Here is a 20,068-nt window from a genome sequence, read left to right on the forward strand (position 1 = left end):
TAGGTCACGTAATATATATAAAGTGCTGCTGTTGCAGAAAAAGCGTATTTTTAAAATCAATTTATTACAAAAATAATACATGTGCATGAAAGACTTCAGATTGACCTCCCAGTGCTTATTTAATATCCTCATTATATAATTACAAAATATAAACTGAAGACTTCCTGTGGGGGAAGTTCCCTTGCTAAGAATTTTAAACATGGTAAAATTACACGGTAAAGATTTTGGAAAATACTGAAAAGTATTAGAATAGAATACAATATCCAGGATACCAGTACACCCTTTGTGAACAATTTTATTTATTTTAAGCGAATATCTTTTCAAAAGTTGAATTGTAACTAAATTTTAATGCAAAAGTGTAAGTAATATAAACATTGGAGGAAATATATATCGGAATCCTTATTTGGTGTTTTTTGATTTTCTGATGAAAAAAGAGAAGTTTAGACAAGTGTTTTCTCACTCTCCCAATGAGTAAGAGATACTTGAGAATAATGAGTCCAGGAATTTAGTCACTTCCTATAAAGTAGAAAATATTTCCAAATATTTTGTGGTTGTTTTCTAACACTTACAAAAGATTATTTTGAGATGATTGCAAAGAGTTAATTCAGAATATATGACTGAATGTTTCTTGTAAGCATATGACCAATACTTCCTGTAAAGAAACATTTCCAGATATTTATTGTTTTTTTGCAGTTTGAAAACTTTACTTTGAATGAAATGATTGAAAGTAGTTAATTCAGACTGTATGGGCTAGACTAATGTTTCCCTTCATGTAATCTTTGATGAAAAAGTTTCCTAAACTATTTCATTATATGAAAAAAGAATCTAATGAAACCAAACTTAATGTCATAGGTTTTTTGCCCATAAAATGAGGATAACGATAATACTTACTTTATAGGGTTTCTATGAGGATTAAATCAGGTATTCCAGGAAAAACACTTAATTAGTGCCTGGAATATAATAATAAATGTAAATATTTTTTATCCCATGTTGCTAAGCAGTTGCTGCATAGTAATAGACATACAAATAAATCCTTGTTTTGTTTATCATTAAGCTTTCTTTCCTAAGAACCTCTACTAAGTAATACCTGATTAGCCTACTTTCAACTATTATATGAACTTAAAAATAATGAACTGGCCTCTGGTAGCATTCTGTAATTCATACATTTCAAATCAACCTCACCTTTATTGCATTAGTAAAGCTTTAACTATGAAGTAATTGAAAAAGTCACAGAATTAAGAATTTTATTTTAGAGAGAGACAGTGTGCATAAGTGGGGGAGGGACAGAGGGAGAAGGAGAGAGAAAAATCTCGCTCAGTCTCAATGACTGTGAGATCTTGACCTGAGCCGAAATCAAGAGTTGGAAGCTTAACTGACTGAGCTCCCCAGGCAGCCCAAGAATTTTGAACAAATTAAATTAGACTTGGAAATACCACAAAATTATATATAAAGTATATAATAAAGTATATATAAAGTATATACTATATATATATGCATATATATATATAGCAGATCCAGATCTATCTGGAAATTACTCTTTGAACTTCCATCAATTATTTTTGAGACTCAGAAGTAAAATTCAGAAGGTTCTCCTTCACGTGTGCTTCATGGTGCTGCAGTGTTCTGAAAGGGCAATATTCCCAGTGCTTTTTTAAAAATTTACTTCCATGCCTTCAGAAAGAGGGCTACCCTTTCCCTTTTTTTAAAGCTCAAAATACCCACATATTTTGCCTTTATTTTGGACAGATACCTCAAAGGTTAGGAATTGAGATCTTAGTCCTATGATCTATGAGAATTTATTTCCCAGGCCCTTCTAAGACAGCCTTCCAAAAAATGGATATATAAGGATTCTATAAAAGGGATTCTAACTAAAGTGAACTGTAGTTTAAGATGAACGGAACAGCAGAATCTTTGAAGTTTTATAGTGAGTAAAGCAAGTGTTGCATCAAGATTGCTGTCAAAGTAAAACTATTTGTCCATAAGGAATAAGACTAGTTCCAAAGCCAGATGCTCTGACCGGATCCATCTGTGTCACATCTTTTAAGTTATAGTAGTTAAATTTTGACCAAAAAATTATTTTAAAACTCTCTTAGGCTGCTTTGATTGGCTTAAAATATCAGTTTAAATATGTGTGATGGAAAAATACGGAATGTGCTAAGGAATTTAATAAGAAAATTATGCAAAATTATAGAATATAACCATTAAAAATTGTTTTTGGAAGACTGGTACATGGAAGGATGTCCACAATACAGTAAGTAAAAAAGTTTAACATTTGTATTTAGAGTATGAATTAAATATATATTCATATAGAGCAAAAAGGCTGGAGGGTCATAGCACCAAAATAGTAATAATAGTTATTTTTAGTTGGTAGGATTATGGGTAATTTTTATTTTCTTCTCTTTGCCCATATGTATATTTTTTTAAAATTTACAATAAAATGTAGAATTAGTCATAAGAAAAAATGTTACCTTAAAATCTTGTTAAGATGTACTTAATTGAATGTATAATCCACAAGGAATTATTGGATTCTCCCAAATCCAGATTTCAAAAAAAATGTACCAGGCACTCTGTAATCTGCAAGGATACATAGACAGATCAGATCCATTTCTTGCATTCTAGAGATGAGTTCTGGCAGGAGTTTTTGCAAACAGTTGTGAACAAACAACTGAGCTTTGTATGAACCATTTTCTACTGATTTTCTTAATTGTGTAGAGGTGGCATGGCCTCTCAAAGATACTGCAGACTAAATTTGAAGCCCACTCTGCCACTTCCAGCAGTGTAGCCTTAGACTCATTAACCTCTCTGAGCCTTGGTAATTATTAAGACCGTGCTATTAGAGAAATAGAGCTACTGAAGATAAGCAGACAAGAAATACATTATTAATGTTTTGGAAAGGAATTAAATTTTTGTTAAAATTTTTACTTGGGCAGAGCTAGATTTTTAGATATGGCCCTTTTTCCTTGCCCACTATCTGTGGATCTGTGCAGCACTTGGGTTTTAAGAACAGTCATTCTAATGTGCTAGCAGTTTGGATTTAAGGACTCCATTGGAAGTTCTTATTTTATGGTTCTTTGAGGTTATTTTTATATTTTAAAACAACTGTATCCTTTTCAAAGGTTAAGAATAACCACATGGGGTATAGAGAATCCAGATTTGGGTTTCCATTTACTGTATATTGCTCAGTTTTAGTACTTCTGTATGACATTAGAAAATGTAGGCAGTCAGATCTGAAAATGCGTCTCTCCAGGTATGCCATTTTCCCCACACATTTTGCTGAAGTGTCTGCTGCTTTGATCTCTGATCAAAGTTGCTGTGTAAGCATAATGTCAGTCCATTTGAACAGGAATGTAGCACTTAGTCTTGCCTTTTCCCAGTGGCCTTTCAAAATGAAAAATAAATCAATACATTATGTATGGTTGGTACTATTGGATAGAGAAGACCAAGTTAAAGTTAGATTTAATAAGTATATATTAAAATACAACAGATTTTCTCCATTAGTTCTTAACCATCAAGAATATTATCTAAAAGTTCTGGAGATGTGATCCAATATTAACAGAAGAAAAATATAAAAGACAAAGCTTATTAACTAGAACTTTTCATCAAGTCAGTGACTCACATGCTTCCACTAAAACCTTATTGTTTTGTTATTTGGATTGAGCCTAGCGCTGTGTGGTGCCAGGAGCTCTTATTACTGACATCTAGGTGACTGCTTCATCCCAAAGATGAGTGGCTCTAGCCTCGGGGAGTCTCTTAGGCGGTGCCGCAGAGCATGGAGTTAGGGTTTTAAATGTTAGGTTGTGCCAGCCCTTCAAGATTTACCCCCAGAGACCTGCTTTTCATAATCCCAGGGAATTAGCCTCTGAACCAGCCAGTGCCTCTCATGGACATTGTCCCTTAGGAACCAGGCTATGGTGAACAACTAGAGGATTTGGGGGGGCTTGACTGTTCCCACTATTGACTATTCCTGTGAATTTTCCTCTGCCAGGAATCAGTTCTCTTTTCCTTTTTGGAGGTCTTAACTCCCCACTAGAGGTCACCCTGTTGCTGGGCAATGCTCTGTTACCAGGGGCTCAGTGTTCAAGGCTCCATGCAGGCTCTCTTAAGTACAGTAGAGAACTGTCTCCCCAGAGCTGTGCCTGTCCTAGGGAGGAGAGTAACTATTATCTTTTGAGTGCTTAAGTCATACAACTAGTAAGTAACTAAACCAGAGTCCAAACCTAGGCAGTCTAGGTTCAGATAACATTGTGGGTGAAGAAGCCAAGTTCTTTTAACAGCCTCTGACAGGAGAAAACTGCCTCTAGAGTACTGTACACTCCTAACAGTAGTCCCCCAGGAAAGTCAGAACTGTATCTTGTCTTTCTCCCTCCTGCTTTTCCTTCCTCGAAAAGAAACCTTCACTATGCACGGCTTTTACATTCATTCACAGGGTAATAGACTCAGCCCTCTGTGACTCTTGAAAGATACTAGTTCCCTGTTCATACTCACACATTAGTGTTGCTAACTCTGCTTGTGGAATGATTCTTAGTACACACTGCCTTTGGTAAATACTAGGACCCTTGTGAATGCTTGGTCCAACAAACTCTTCCATAAATAACCTCTTAACTGGCCTGGTTGCCAGAGCCATCCAGACAGATGATCCCAAAGACCTTACATTCTTTTTGTTGGTTTTGGATTTGATTTTGGGGTTTTTTGTTTTGTTTTGTTTTTGCAGAGGAACAACAGGTACCTTCAGACTCAACTGTCTTTTGACCAAAATCTTTAAGCTTCCATACCAGCAATTGCAGTGCTGGCCATTTATCCTAGAGAAATGAAGACTTAGGTTCACATAAAAACATGTACCTAAATGTTTTAGAAGCTTTAACGTAACTCCAAACTGGAGACAACCAGATGGCCTTTGAAAGGTGAATGGCTAACAAGCTGTGGCCCACCCATACCCTGATATGGGTGGGCCACACTACTTTTCCATACTACTCAGATATGGAAAAGAATCATACTAGTGCTATGAATCTTCAGAGAATTAGGTTGAGTGAAAAAAAACCAACCCCAAAAGGTTACATACTGTATGGTTCCATTTATATAACATTCTTGAAATGACAGAATTATAGAAGTGGAAGACAGGATAGTGGTTTCCAGGGGATGAAGAGGGTGGGGGTGGGAGGGAAATAGGTGTGGCTGTAAAAGGGCAATATGAGAGAGCTTTGTGGTGATGGAAATGTTCCATATCTTGACTGTCAATGTCAATATCCCAACCCAGTTGTGATATTATACTGTAGTTTTGTGAGATATCAACATCAGGGGAAACTGGGTAAAAGTATACAGGATCTCTTGGTATTATTTCCTACAGCTTCATCTACAATTATCTCAAAAAGTTTAATTAAAAAAAATCTTTAGTCCTCTTCACCCCTTGAATGATAGTTAATAGCTGTTCTCAATTTTATTCACTTTTATAACTTCTGGAGAAGCAATTAATAGAGTCCTACTGATTAAGGTCTAATTGGGGTCCTACACATTTTCTTGGCAAGTTTCAAGTGTAATTAGGTCTGATGCATTTGTATGATATTAACTTTGAAATCACATAAATAAATCTGTAATTTGATCAAATGTACTTTCTTATGGGGCTTGTCATCAAAAGAAAATGGCAGAAGCATGATCTTTCCTGTGAATTTAAAAGAACTTTCTTGTGGATTTATTTTGAAGTTTTTATTTAAATTCCAGGTAGTTAATATACAGTGTAGTATTAGTTTCAGGTGTACAGTATAGTGATTCAACACTTGCATGCAATCCTTGGTGCTCCTCACAAGTGCATTCCTTAATCCCCATCACCTATTTCACGCACCCCACCCCCCACTACCCTTCTAGTAACCATCACTTTAGTAACTTTCTTGTGAATTCAATGGATCATTTGAGGGGTATCTATATAATCTGTAATTTTATCTCCAGATGAGAAGCAACGTTTCTCCTTTTCATAACGTGAACCCTACTATCTTCAGAATAACACCTGCACCATTTTAACTTTAAAAATCACATATTAGAGATAGGCTTTAGTCTTAAACATTCAACCCCCGGTGGTCACAATAAGAAAGTAAAGATAAACGCTGTGGGTAAACTTGGAACTTTGTTAAAGCAAATTGATTAAGTGGCTCAGTAATATGAAGTTTGTCTAAATTGGTGCATATTAATTTGTTGGTCCTCGTCTTCCAGCCTAGCACTGATAACCCTTATGATGCAACCTGACTTTTGTATTTAAATGGAGCTTCAAAAATACCATTAATTATTCCCATGTAAGTTTATTTAAAGGGATTTGATAACAGTGAGCATGAATGACCTGTAAAAGCTTAACCTGAATTTTAGCCTGAGCTACACATTTGAGATTTTGTCTTTATATCCTACCACTTAGCAGAGTATCTTCCATATTTGGGCATATAGTACATGTTTAATGAATTAATACTGATATTTTGTGGACATCCTGCCTGTACATGACGTTACTTCCACTGTGCCTCAAGAACAGAGTACAGTGGGGCAGACAAGGTACTCGAGATGTCCCCGAGTGCAGAGGGGAAACCTGAGCGGCTCCCAGCAAGAACATGAAGGAGGGGCAGCAGCACGTTTCAGAAGGAGCAGAATCTGGTGTACGGCAAAGATTGCAGATAGATTTGAGCCAATTTTTCTTTCACATTGAACAGTGAAAGGAGCAGGGGGACAATCTCATGGGAGATTTAAGTACCAACATTCAGGATGGATTAGAAATATTTTTCCTTAAATGTATCCTGTTTGGTTTAAATATAAATATTGGTTGTTTTTACTCCCTGCACCCCGCTCCCCATGCAAATAGCATTTTATTTCTTTTTTTTTTTTTTAAATGTTTTATTTATTTTTAGGAGAGAGAGAGAGAGACAGCGTGAGCAGGGGAGGGTCAGAGAGAGAGGGAGTCACAGACCGAAACAGGCTCCAGGCTCTGAGCTGGCAGTCAGCACAGAGCCCGACGCGGGGCCCGAACCCACGAACCGCGGGATCATGACCTAAGCGAAAGTCGGACGCTTAACCGACTAAGCCACCCAGGCGCCCCAATAGCATTTTATTTCTGAAAATGCTTTTGTGGGCTGCTCTGAGATCTAGCCACCATTTATAATGTGAAAAAATGCATTCTGAATTCCAGTGATTTAGACTGAATTTTCAGAGCCCAGTTTGTCTTCTACTGATGGCACATAATTTGATTCTTTTTCTTACCTTTCTTATCTTTCTGACCATGCTTTCTTGTTTGTGGGTAACAGAGCCACTTCTTAATAAGCCCTTCAGTTCTCCCTTTCCATTACTTTATTAACTGTTATTTTTTTTACCAGCCTCACAAATCGATGCCTTATCCCTAGATTTTCATAGGCCCCACTAGTTTCTCTGTATTTGATAGAACAGCTAGACTTTTCTTCATATCACACGCTTGTTATAACTAAATTTTCTATTTACTGTAGATCCTTGCCGGCCCATTTCTGGATATTCTGTTGAACCTTCTTAAGAATTCAGAGAAACTGCTTGGTGACCACTGGGAAAAAAAAAAAGATCTAATCTTAAGGCTTACGTGAGTATTTTTCTGTTGTCGACTTCCTCATAATATGTGAAAGCTTTGATGCCTTGCTTTATGGCAGATTCAGTTATGTGATCAAGATGAAAAATGTTATCTCTCATTGGCCTTATTAAATCTGGGGGCAAAGTTAGTTTCTCAAGGACACAAAGAAACTCACAAAACGCACCACACTTATTCTCACTTAAAAAATAAACAAAAAAGCCTTTTTTTAAAAAAAACTGAGCCAACATTCAAAAGAATCCCAAGTCTTTAAACCACAAGAATTTGTACTGTGTTTGAACCAGAAATACCAAGTAGCTTGTTTTTCATTATCTATTCTTACAGAATTTAACCAAAACACATTATCTCTTGAAAAGCACTTGATATGTGGTATTTTACTTTTTAAAAATCTTCAGATAGCTTTTCCTTTTTTATGATATAATCCAGTGAATGCTATAGGGAAAAATAAGGAGTTTACCATTCAAAGAGAATTCTTGACTATTTTAATGAGTAATTTCTTCTCAACAGGTTACTTTCTTTAAAAAGTGTTATAGTGTCAGAATCTGAAGTTTATTTTATCTTGATCTCTGTAATTCTTAATCATAAGCAGATTTTCTGCTTATTTAGAGTTATCCTTAACAACTGCTTCTTACCTTATATATGTAGTAGGTCATTAAGTTGAGCTAATGCTGCTTTCTCTGTCCTTCTTCTATGGGCTCCCTTCTCTCTGCCACTGCCTTAGATTGGCTGTCATCATTTATTCCCTAGATTTCAACAGTGACCAGCTGATTCAGCTCCCTGTCTCCAACCTTGAATCTAGCCTCCAATCTAGCCTCTCCCTGTTGCCAACAGAGTAATCTTTCTGAAAGACTGATATCATGAGACCATGCCATTTCCTTGGATTGAAACCCTTCAGTGAATCCTTATTGAAATTCAGTATAATAACCCTTACTATAGAGTCATGAGGAAGATTAAACAAAATTCACTGTGAATGCTGGGTGCGATGCCTGCCTTGGAGCAGGTCCTTGGTGTGTATTCATGTTTCCCCTTTGCACAGGGAACCCATGGAGGCAGCAGAGTTCTAGTGGAAAATAGCCCACGTCTAGAGGGACAGAGGCTCTGCTGGGACACCAGGCTAATAGTAGGAGGGGCCAAGAATCTCACCAAACTCTGTAGCCGTGCTTTCCTGAATCCTCTTCTGTAGACAGAAGCCAAGATTGGTCTAAAATCCATTTCCATCCTTGTTCCAGAAAGACTTTGTCTGATAAATTACAAGGCAACCCTGTCTGTGACTCAGCTTTTGTAACCGTGGAGTGAGGGAGTCATCTCTATAAAGACATTGGTTTTAAAGACTGTGTTTGTGCCTTTGTGTTTTCTTCTTTGGGTTTGTTTTTTCCTCAGTTTCTTAGTAAAATTTCTTTTATTAGGCTTTAACTTTTTCTTAAAGCAACCAAGAGGGGGTCAGGTAGACACACACACACACACACACACACACACACACACACCCAAGATACTGCTGGGGCAGAGAAGTATCAGTGAAAGAGGTGTGGACACACTGGTGAAGCTGGTAAAGCTGAGTGGACACAGTTGGCATTGCTGCCTTTGCCCTGCCTCTATTCACACACAGACCTGTTTTTCTTCCTCTCTCAATCTTTAGGGCAATGGGAGTTTGGCAAAATCAGATATTTAGATAACCACAGAACAGAGCCGAATAGGATCAATACTGTAAGAAAAACGGTCTGGATTGATTCCATGATATTCCAATTTTTAAATTCAGTTTATTGCTCTTCCTAGCTTTTCTCTTTCTATGAAAATGGAGGTTTGTGCTATAGACACAACAGTTAGCAGTTCCTTCTTGAACATGAATTAAGTTATTTCATTGTTTTTTTGGTGCTGATTTAACTTTTGAGCAGACAGTTTTGTGTACCATATGGAATATCTCAATTATGATTAAGAGGCAGATATGTGAAAGAGGATATTTTGTTTTAAATAAGAAATCTCTGTCAGCAGTAGCGTATGTTTAAAGTTTAAGGATAATGTTGTATATGTCTTCTGACAATGCAATGAACCTAAACATAAGCAATTATATCTTAACTTTAAAAATCTCTCTTAATTTTTTTATATAATGAAAAGCAAACTGGAACTTTGTAATAATTTAATTCCAGTTTTGATTGGGTGGATACGAAGAAAGACATTTTAATGGAAAATAAAATATAATTGACAACTTTGTTCTTGTTTCTGTTTGGTGAGATAATTTATTAGAGGCAGGAGGCCAAGAAGAATAAGAAATAGTACTTTTCTAAATGACTTCATTGTCTTGATTTAGTTTGGCTTTCCTGAATCTCATGCACCTCATTTCATTACAGGCATATTCCGTCCACCACATCAGAATAATGTCCTACGTTTTTGTAAATGATTCGTCTCAAACTAATGTGCCCTTGCTACAAGCCTGTATTGATGGAGACTTTAACTATTCCAAGCGGCTTTTGGAAAGTGGCTTTGACCCAAATATTCGTGATAGCAGGGGCAGAACAGGCCTTCACCTCGCGGCAGCCAGAGGGAATGTAGACATCTGCCAGCTGTTGCATAAATTTGGTGCTGATCTTCTGGCCACAGATTACCAAGGAAACACAGCTCTTCATCTCTGTGGCCATGTGGACACTATTCAATTCTTAGTTTCCAATGGGCTTAAAATTGATATTTGGTAAGTTCTCTGTGGTTTTGAAGCCTAGTCATTTCTTTCCATTAGGCTGTCAACCGGTGGTCCAATCTCAGTCTGTTGATTCTGCTTTCTCATTGATCAGCTGTAGTGACAAGTTCAAAAAGGCATTGAGGGCAAGGTAATCTTGTTAGGGGAGTGAGGAAACAAGAGGCTGACTTCTGGATTTATGCAGAAGCAGTGCAGGCTTTTCTATGAAAATAGTGGTGAGGTGCTGCTACCAATTAATGGTGTATTGTCAGACAAGGGAAAAAGAAGAAAAGGACTGACATTTGTTGAAAATCTGTTATGGACCAGACACTATGTTTACATAACGTTAGTTCATTTAATCCCTAGAATGAATAGCTCTTGAGGTGGGTGTTATCCTCATTTTACAGATGAAGTAATTGAGACAAGAAGAGTCTAAACAAAGACAGAGGTCACACAGCTGACTTTGAACCTTATTTGGTTGCCTTAGACTTTTATTTGTTTTTAATTCTTAGACTTTATTTTAATGTTTTGTTGTGTTTTTTGTTGTTGTTTTTTTGCCATAAAATGTAAGTCAGATAAGAGTGAATCTAGAATCTGGAACTTTCCAATTAATTTCTAAGAAGAAGCTCTCTTTTTCATTTATTTATTCTCATTTATTCACTTTTACCTATATATTCTTTTTTCTTTTTCCTTATAAGAAAAAACATAGATTAACTCAAAATTCAAGTTCTAGTTCAACCATTGGTTCTGCGCTGCGCTTTAATTTTGAGTTAATTCAGCCTGTGCCTCATCACTGAGACAGACCCAAATGGGTACTAACAACACAGTCCAGCTGTTATGATGACCTCTTCATATGTATGAACTTTTCTAGCAATCATCAAGGTGCTACACCCTTAGTTCTGGCAAAGCGCAGAGGAGTGAATAAAGATGTCATCCGGTTGCTGGAATCTTTGGAAGAACAAGAGGTAAAAGGATTTAACAGAGGAGCTCACTCAAAACTGGAGACCATGCAGACAGCTGAGAGTGAAAGGTACCTACAATATAATTTTTTAAGGGGCAAGTCACTTTAAGCCTTTAGATCTTTTATGACAACTTTGTGAGCTTTCTATTTATTTGCTTTCAAGTACAGAGCTTTGATACTTTCTTTGAACTTTATATAGGTCCGTATGGCTCCAGATTACAATTGAGAAGCTATTAACAGAAAGTACTACGTGCCCACATGCATGTAATGTTCTGTTAGACCCATGCAAGGAAGCCCGTGGTATTAGTGGTATAAGAGAGAAGAGGTAGTTAAGAGCTGCGTATGAGGGAGGAAAGCAAAGAGTTTGAGAATTTTAAGCGCAGGTCACAAACAAAATGGAACTCAGAAAAGGGGGAGAAAGATAAGGCTCAAAATTTGGACAATATTAGAAAAGACCAAAAAGGCCCTTTCAGAGGCAAGAAAGTGGCGTGCTGAGGTAAAGCAAAAACAGGAGGAGGGACATTAAGATTTAACACACAGTTCTGTAATGGAAAAATGAAGGTAATTCTCCCATGAGTTGGAACAAATGAAATTTGGGCTTGTGTAAGTAACTGAGGCTAAGATGTAGTGATTGACGCGTCTTCAGTGTCTCATCATTTCTCATGTAGAAGCAGTGTACAGTACAGTTCAGGGAGCTCCGAAAAGGTGACAGATCTTTTCTCCTGGCCATACTGTCAACAGGTAAAGTCAGTAGCCCAGACTGAGTTGTACTAGCATGGGGTTTGGTTGACTGCCATGGAGTTTCAGCCATCCAGATATTACCGGGTAGGAAGGATGATGAGCCTACTGTCATCTCCTCCCCAAATTTTCAAAAGAATATATTTCTAGGGCTCGCATCAGCTATTGACCCAGTAGCTTGACTGATCAGGACTTGGAAATAGGATAATATAGTCTACATGGACTGTTGGGGTCATCGCTTCTCTGAGTTCTAATTGAATTGTCTCTATTTTTTATAGTTGACCCTTAATTTGATTCCTTTGTACCTGTGGTTGCTTTCCTTCCTCTTCCTGTGCTGGCTGGTGTACTCTTTGGGAGCCATTAATTCCACCCTCAAGCTTAGGACTATTTAGATACTTTCAAGAACTTACTACTGTTCAGAGAAATTAGAGCTTTGCTTCTAGAACAGTGCATGCTGCTCATGAGTTATCACTGGAAGCTGACAAATAAATAAAATAAGCAAGAAGTCCAAGATACATTGAGGTACCTTGGCAAGCCCTTTTCTCACAGCTTTGTACCCCTGATTGACAGAATGCCATAAGCAACACAATAACATTGAGTTATCTATTATTTGCTAATATGCTCTTTGAAGATAACTTGAAATTTATTTTCATAAATACTTTAAGCTTCTTTGCCATGAAAAATGCCCAAGAATATGTTTCTGTTTGTTATATTTGGGGGACCTTCCTTGCTATATTTTGTTAATAGCCAGTTTCTTGGCATCTCCTTATCAGAAGTATAAGGATTTTGTTTTGCCTCAGTTGTGATTACTTATTAACTAAGTCGTACATGTAATTAATCATTTGAGTGGCTCAGTATGAAATATTTACTCCTGCTTTTTTTCACTTACCTGCCATTTTCTTTAGCATAAGGGTTTGTATTATTTATAGCATTATGTAAAGCCAGTTCTTTAAAAATTGAGTTATTTTTTAATGTTAAGTTTTTAGAGAGAGAGTGAGCATGCATGTGCAAGCAGGGAAGGGGCAGAGAGAGGGAGAGAGAGAAAGTTCCAAGCAGACTCTGTATTGTCAGTGTGGAGCTTGTCTTGGGACTCAATCCTATGAACTGTGAGTTCATGACCTGAGCCAAAATTAAGAGTAGGCTGCCTAACTGAATGAACCACAGTGCTCCCAAAGATTGAATTGTTTTTATTATTTTTAAAAAATGTTTATTTATTTTTGAAAGAAAGAGCACAAGCAGGGGAGGGGCAGAGAAAGAGGGAGACACAGAATCCAAAACAGGCTCTAGGCTCTGAGCTGTCACCACAGAGCTCGACACGGGGCTCGAACCCACAAACCGTGAGAGTATGATCTGAGCCAAAGTCAGACGGACACTCTACCAACTGAGCCACCCAGGCGCTCCCAAAGATTGAATTATTAATATTTGTACTACCTGCTTCCCCTGTCTTATTCCTGCCCCCCCCCAGTATCATGGTAGACATGTGGTGATTTAAGCGTAAATTAAAAAACTTAAAAAGCAACATCGTTGGTCATTAAAGAAATGCAGAGCAAAGCCACAGTGAGTTACCACTTCATACCCAGTAGGATGGCTATGATCAAAAAGATGGAATGATAGCAAGTATTGGCAAGGATGTGGGGAAACTGGAACCCTCATACATTGCCGGTGGGAATGTAGAGTAGCTGCTTTGGAAAACAGCCTGGCAGTTCTGAGAAAGTCACACTGAGTTACCACATGGCCCAACAATTCCACTTTAGGTTTATACCCAAGAAAATGGAAAACATACAGTCACACAAAAACCTGTACGTGAATGTTTATAAATGTTAGTTATAATAGTCCAAAGGTGGAAACCACCTAAAAGTCCATCAGCTGATAAGTGGATAAACAAAATGTCATCTGTGAATCTAGTGGAATATTCCACCATAAAAAGGAATGAAATACTGATATTGCTACAACATGAATGAGCTTTAAAGCCATGTTGCATGAAAGAAGCTGGTTTAAAAAGACCTATAGTATATAGTTCCATTTATGATGAAATGTCCAGAATCAGCAAATAGAAAGTAGATTGGCGGCTGCCAGGATCTGGTGGAAGGGGCAATGGGAGGTGACTGCTAAGGGGTACAGAGTTTATTAGAGAGGTGATAAAAATGTTCTGAAATCAGTGGAGATGGTTGTACAACTTTGTGAGTCTACTAAAAACCACTGAATTTTGTGATACGTGAATTATACCAGTAGAAAAAGGGAATCAAGCTTAATGGGATTGGCTAGCACATGACATTGTGGCAAAGCTGTGTGATGATTAGTAGAACGTAAAGCAAGTTTTGAATGTACTTAGCATTTTCCATTACCCTGAGGATTCTCTGAGACATAGCATAACTGAAGGGCCTATAAATCAAGATGATGAAAAATCTTTTCCCACTCCCCCATATATTGTAAGTTTAATGTAGTTATTTTTTAATTTGTGAGTATGGGATGACAAAGACATGTCACATGTACAAAAAAAAATTACGTGCACACATGCAGTAGAAAACATTTCAGTGGGCAAGGTCACTATAGAAAATTCTGATTGGCAGAGTTTCATGAGCTCCTAGAGAATCCCCAACTGAATTCTCATTTTATATCTAATATCTTTGAGTATGAGATTATGTCAACTTGGAATAGTCAATAAATTTTGCATAAGCCAAAATTAACCTCTCCCGAACTTCTTTATCTGTTTATGGTATTATGCATTTAAACCTTCTCAAAGTTCCAATCTTATTTTTTGAATTTGGTTTTCTTAAATTTTTGTATTCTTGTAGACTCCCACTGAAAATGTCTTATTTAGAAAATAAACATATTTTAATATATAAAGAAGAAAAGCTTGGATGTCAGGCAGACTGGCCAGTTAGGAAGTCAGCTACCTGTGATTCTAGAGACCTCTAAAACTAGTAAATGCTGAAGGACCTCTGATTAAGTGTCAAGAAGTTTAAAGTAAAATTGTAAGTTAGATAAGAATGCCAGTTTTTGCATGATGAGCCAGAGCCAGACTGTTTCCATTATTCTATACCCAGATAGTTGGAAGAATATGAAGGGAAGGGGTTGAGGATGCATAGTAAATAACCTTTTATGAGCAATACATAGCTGGTACATATGATTATGCTCATTGTGGCTTTAATCTAAATGATACCCTGTTATTGGGCCTGTGTGTTGTGACATAGTTGTGGTCGCTAATCCCTTAGAGCTATGAATTCATCACAGTGTGGCCTTCCAAATACCAAAGTCAGATATCCTGTTTTCTACTTACAGTAGGGGTCATATTTCTCATTGATAGAGCTCTGAAAACCAGAATCAAGAATCCATGCTTCTTTGTTTAGGTTTTTTCAGGTTTATTTATTTTGAGAGAGAGCACGTGCCCATGCCCAGGGAGGGGCAGGGAGAGGGAGAGGGAGAGAATCCCAAGCAGGCTCCACACAGTCCGTGCAGAGCCCCATGTCCCGAACTGTGAGATCATGACCTGAGCTGAAAGCAAGAGTCAGACACTGAGCCACCCAGGCACCCAAAGAACCAATGTTTTTATGACACTTGTACTACTGTATTTTCAATTAGATTCAGCCTTTATGCAGAAGTGAAATAAACTTATTTTGTATTACTGTACCAGATAGAACTACAACCAGTAGGAGGAAGCTATTAAGAAGAATTCCTAATGACTAGGCCTGTTCAAATGTACAACAGACTGAGCTAAGTGTCCGTTTTTAGAGTATTACAGTTAAAAGAAGAAAGTTCTTCATTGGTCAGTTAATTGAACTAAATTAATGAAAATTTGCTTTTAACCCTAAGATAAACACAGTATATATAAAATGCTTTTTTAGATTTACCCATCTTTGCTTATTTTCATTAACATAAATTCTCAAGTTATGAATCTTTGTTTTGAATTCTTCTAAATTTAAAGTAACCAAAATTTGGTTACTTATCTACTATGAGTTTGAAACAACTCATTTTACCTATTTCAAGACTTCTGCTTGGGGGCGCCCAGGTGGCTCAGTCAGTTAAGCATCTCTTGATTTTGACTCAGGTTGTGGTCTCACAGTTTCATGAGTTCAAGCCCCACATTGGGCTTCCCGCTGACAGTGTGGAGCCTTCTTGAGATTCTCTGTCTCCCTCTGTCTCTGCCCCTCTCCCCCCTTTCTCTCTCAAAAAATAAAATAAACATAAAAAGAATAGACTTCTGCTTAGGACCTTTTCATTAGAAAAGGATTTTTAACTCCGACTCTGCTGGATACTAAACCAAGAAACATCGTCATTGCAGCTTAATTTACAGTCGAGGGTAGACTGTCCAGATACGTGCAGATATGTACACAAGGACGTGAAAGTGTGAGAGTAGGCATATGTCAGTTTTCTCCTTAACAGTGTCATGTCCTGTCTTTTCTAAGTAGCACGGTTACTGTTGTATGTCTCTGAAATGGGTGGAATGTGTTGTTCATGCCCCTTTCCCTTTCTCTTTGCTCCTTTCACAGTGCCATGGAAAGCCATTCCCTCCTCAACCCCAACCTGCAGCAAGGGGAAGGAGTCCTGTCCAGCTTCCGAACCACATGGCAGGAGTTTGTCGAGGATCTGGGCTTTTGGAGGGTGTTGCTCTTGATCTTTGTCATTGCTCTGCTGTCTCTTGGCATTGCCTACTACGTGAGCGGGGTGCTCCCCTTCGTGGAGAACCAGCCGGAATTGGTGCATTAAAGGAGCACATGGGGATGAGGCCAGTGCCCCGTGTTTGTTCTGAGTGTCTCGTAAGTTTTCTCTTAGTGTAAGGCAGTGGGGGGTTGTACATTTTTTCGTTGTGCATTTTTAGATATTGTAATCCTTTTTGAACGTGTTCATTTGAACTAACCACATACCGTAGTCAAGTATACTTCATCCTAAAGCTACCTCTGACTCAGCCCGACTTGTTAGGAAAGCCTTCACATAGCCTTGTTTGGTAAAAACGTGGAGGTGACTGAAGAATGAAAGATAAAGGAAGAGACTAGGGAGTCCTTGCGACGGAAACCTTACCCTAATATGGGACCAACTAACGTGAGGTGTTCAAAACAAAAAGGGTTTTCTTATATGATTGCTTTTTGGTAGCTGGTTGGTTTTGGTTTTGTTTATTTTTGCAAGAGCCCCTTTTTTTCTTTTTCTTTTCATTTTCTGGGGATAGGGGAGAGAATGAAAGGTTAAGCTTAAAACTTGAAGTGCTTTTTTCACATAACAAATCAGTATTGCAGGAATCTGTTTGGTTTATTTTAATATTTTTGAGTCTAGTTACAAACCAAACAGAACTTTTGAAAATGAGCTATATTTTCTTCAAAAATGATCAATTTGATCTTATATTTATTTGTTTATAGGGTAACTTTGGTTTCTTTTTTGTAAACTGCTTTTCTTGTTGTTAATATCTGTGAAAAAGAGAATTTGTGTTCATTTTGTTCACTTTCCAGTTTCCCCTACTACTTACTTCAAAGGTCTCCTGTTCATCAGAATTATAGTCCGAAAACGCTTTTCCTACTGAACAATTAGCAGGGAAAGAGAACTCTGACACGTGTCACCGTCACTGTAACTCTATAGTGTTATTATTGTTAAAAACGTAGCTCTGCAAGCTAGCTATGTCATCACAGCGGTGGTATAGTTCATAATCATTTCATTCTGCACACAGTCCTGTCTAGAGGCCCTTTGAGAACTGTCCTAACAGTCCGATCCACGTCAGTAGTTCTCTGATGCGGAACGGAGGGAGCGTTTCCAAGTTGACGGTGGCCGCACTATTGTACCAGGTGCCGTAAACCCTGTACGAGTGGAAATATGTAAATTGAAATCTGGTCCTCAAACTGCATTGCAGCTTTCAGCAGTATGTCTGAAGGCCCCTTTTGTTAATGATCCTGTTCTGTATAAATCATATTCTTGAGTTTTTAACAAGTGTATGAAGAGTTGCTAATTACTCATTGAGTATAGTCAGAAAATTGTAGTGAAAGAACTAGTGGTTTTATTTTTTAGAACAAAGGCATCTAAGCTACTGCTAATTGAATTGTTGCTAGAAGTAGAAATTATAGTTTAGGATTGGTATTTCTGTGATTCTTGTTGCTTCTTGATATTTTCCCTTGTATTTATATATGTAGGATTGAGGCATTTTTCTTTCATGTGGCTTTATCCTCTCTTAAAGAGCTGTTTAAAAAATTCCTGATTTAACGGACTGCTTCAGGATCAGCTCACAGAGTCTTGTTTTTAGGGTAGAAACAATAAATCATACTTGGTAAAAACAGCAAAAAAAAAAAAGCTGACTTTAGAATGGAGAACACTAGAACTCAAAATCAAAGTCTATTCAGAACAAAAGTTTTGGAATTTGCTTTATGTTTGTAAATCTAAATAGATCTGCAGAATTGGTTAACATATATGTAAAGGTACTGCATTTTTTAAAGATTCTAAGTGCTGATTTCTTTGTATTTTAATCTCTGCATTCAGCATTCAGTAATACTACCAATAAATGCATTTCTAGTCTCTTAGTCACACCCCGTTTTCTTAGTGTGTCATTGTCATCTTTTAACTTAGGGCTCTTTCTAATAGGTTGCAATTGCCTGTTTAAAAAAAAAGTTTTTTTTCAAACCTGAGGTAATAGGTCTATTGAGTTTCACATATGTTTGCCTTGTTAATGCTCTGAAACTAATTTGGGTGAATTGCTTGTTGGTTTAAAAATGATAATAACTAGGGTGCCTGGGTGGCTCAGTCGGTTGAACATTCTACTCTTTGTGATCGTAGTTTGAGCCCTCCATCAGGCTCTACACTGGCAGCACAGAACCTGCTTGGGATTCCCTCTCTTTCCCTCTCTCTCTTTCTCTCCCCTGCTCACACTCTCTCCCTCTCAAAATAAATGAATGGACATTAAAAAAAAATTTTAAGTGATAACTATTATGATCAAGCACCTTTCCGTCACATAATGTTACTTAACATGCCTTGTCTCATGTTACCTCTGAGCCCCCGATCCAAGCTACATTTTTCCGTGTAGTAAAGTGAGCAGAGTGACACAGGGGGGGTCGTTACTGTCCAGAGTCACACAGATGGACGTAGGGGAACAGACATTTCAATTTGAAGCTCTATCTCTGATTGTAAGTTTTTTTCCCTTCTGCCTTATAACCTGACCATGGAGTCATCTAGAACCTTACCTGCTGCCATCACAACAGTACGTTACTGAATGTTCCACCCACGTTCCTAAATACTTAACTTCTCCTCATCCTGTAACACGCCATTTCCCACATCCTCTCAGTATTACCAGCCTTTAAAATTGAATTTCAGACTCTGGCATGTTCAGAAAACCTTTCCTCATTAACCTTCTCTGCTGTGATTTCTCATTAGTTACCATACTCCGTAAACATGCTTGTTTTCTTTTTTTCATTTGTCTGTAATTACAAGCTTCATGAGAGCAGGGGCTTAGTCCTTTTTACTACCCTGTCTGTTCACAGTGCATCCTGCGCTGGGTAGAACTCTTTATACACCAACACAGCATTACTCTTTCACCTGTAGCTATGTTTTCTCTTTTCAGATCACATAGCTGTTTATATTTCACATGTTCTCTTTAACAGGCTGCATGTGTGAACTGTGTTGGTCATTCTTCTACAGTATACCTGCCAGTTGATGGAAGAACTGCACCGTCTTGATCAGTGTAGCTTCCTTTTCATGTGGGGTCATTTACAACAGGTAAAAAAAAAGAAAGCATAGAGGTGCCTGGGTGGCTCAGTCGGTTGAGCATCCGACTTCAGCTCAGGTCATGATCTCATGGTTCATGGGTTCAAGCCCCGCGTCGGGCTCTGTGCTGACAGCTAGTTCAGAGCCTGGAGCCTGTTTCAGATTCTATGTCTCCCTCTCTCTCTGACCCTCCCCTGCTCAGAGGAGGGTCTCTCTCTCTCTCTCTCTCTCTCTCTCAGAAATAAATAAATCATTAAAAAAAATTTTTTTTAAAAAAGCATAATTGGTATATACTTGATATAGAAGTCCAGAAACAATATTCACCTGTTATTATAGTTACTTTGGGTCTTTAGTTTTTTTCAATTAGGCCTCTGCCCTTTGGAATTATTCATGTATGTATCATAGTGCTTTCAGCTGCAGGAGACCAAAATGCAAACTGAAAGTGGTT

General features: G+C 37.7%; 1 protein-coding gene across 1 annotated transcript in view; it reads left to right on the plus strand.

The window, feature by feature from the left end:
- Positions 1-18,449, plus strand: part of ANKRD46 (ankyrin repeat domain 46) — a 40,949-nt gene extending 22,500 nt beyond the window's left edge. The window contains exons 2-5 of the mRNA XM_077748208.1: positions 7,467-7,573; positions 9,925-10,262; positions 11,119-11,277; positions 16,437-18,449. Coding sequence (XP_077604334.1) covers positions 9,952-10,262; positions 11,119-11,277; positions 16,437-16,653 — 687 coding nt within the window. The 5' untranslated portion in view covers positions 7,467-7,573; positions 9,925-9,951 and the 3' untranslated portion in view covers positions 16,654-18,449. The remainder of the gene's footprint in view (positions 1-7,466; positions 7,574-9,924; positions 10,263-11,118; positions 11,278-16,436) is intronic.
- The last annotated feature ends 1,619 nt before the right edge of the window (positions 18,450-20,068 follow it).

The sequence above is a fragment of the Crocuta crocuta genome, unplaced genomic scaffold (genome assembly GCF_008692635.1).
Source record: "Crocuta crocuta isolate KB4526 unplaced genomic scaffold, BGI_CrCroc_1.0 scaffold39, whole genome shotgun sequence".
In the NCBI taxonomy this organism is placed as follows: Eukaryota; Metazoa; Chordata; class Mammalia; order Carnivora; family Hyaenidae; genus Crocuta; species Crocuta crocuta.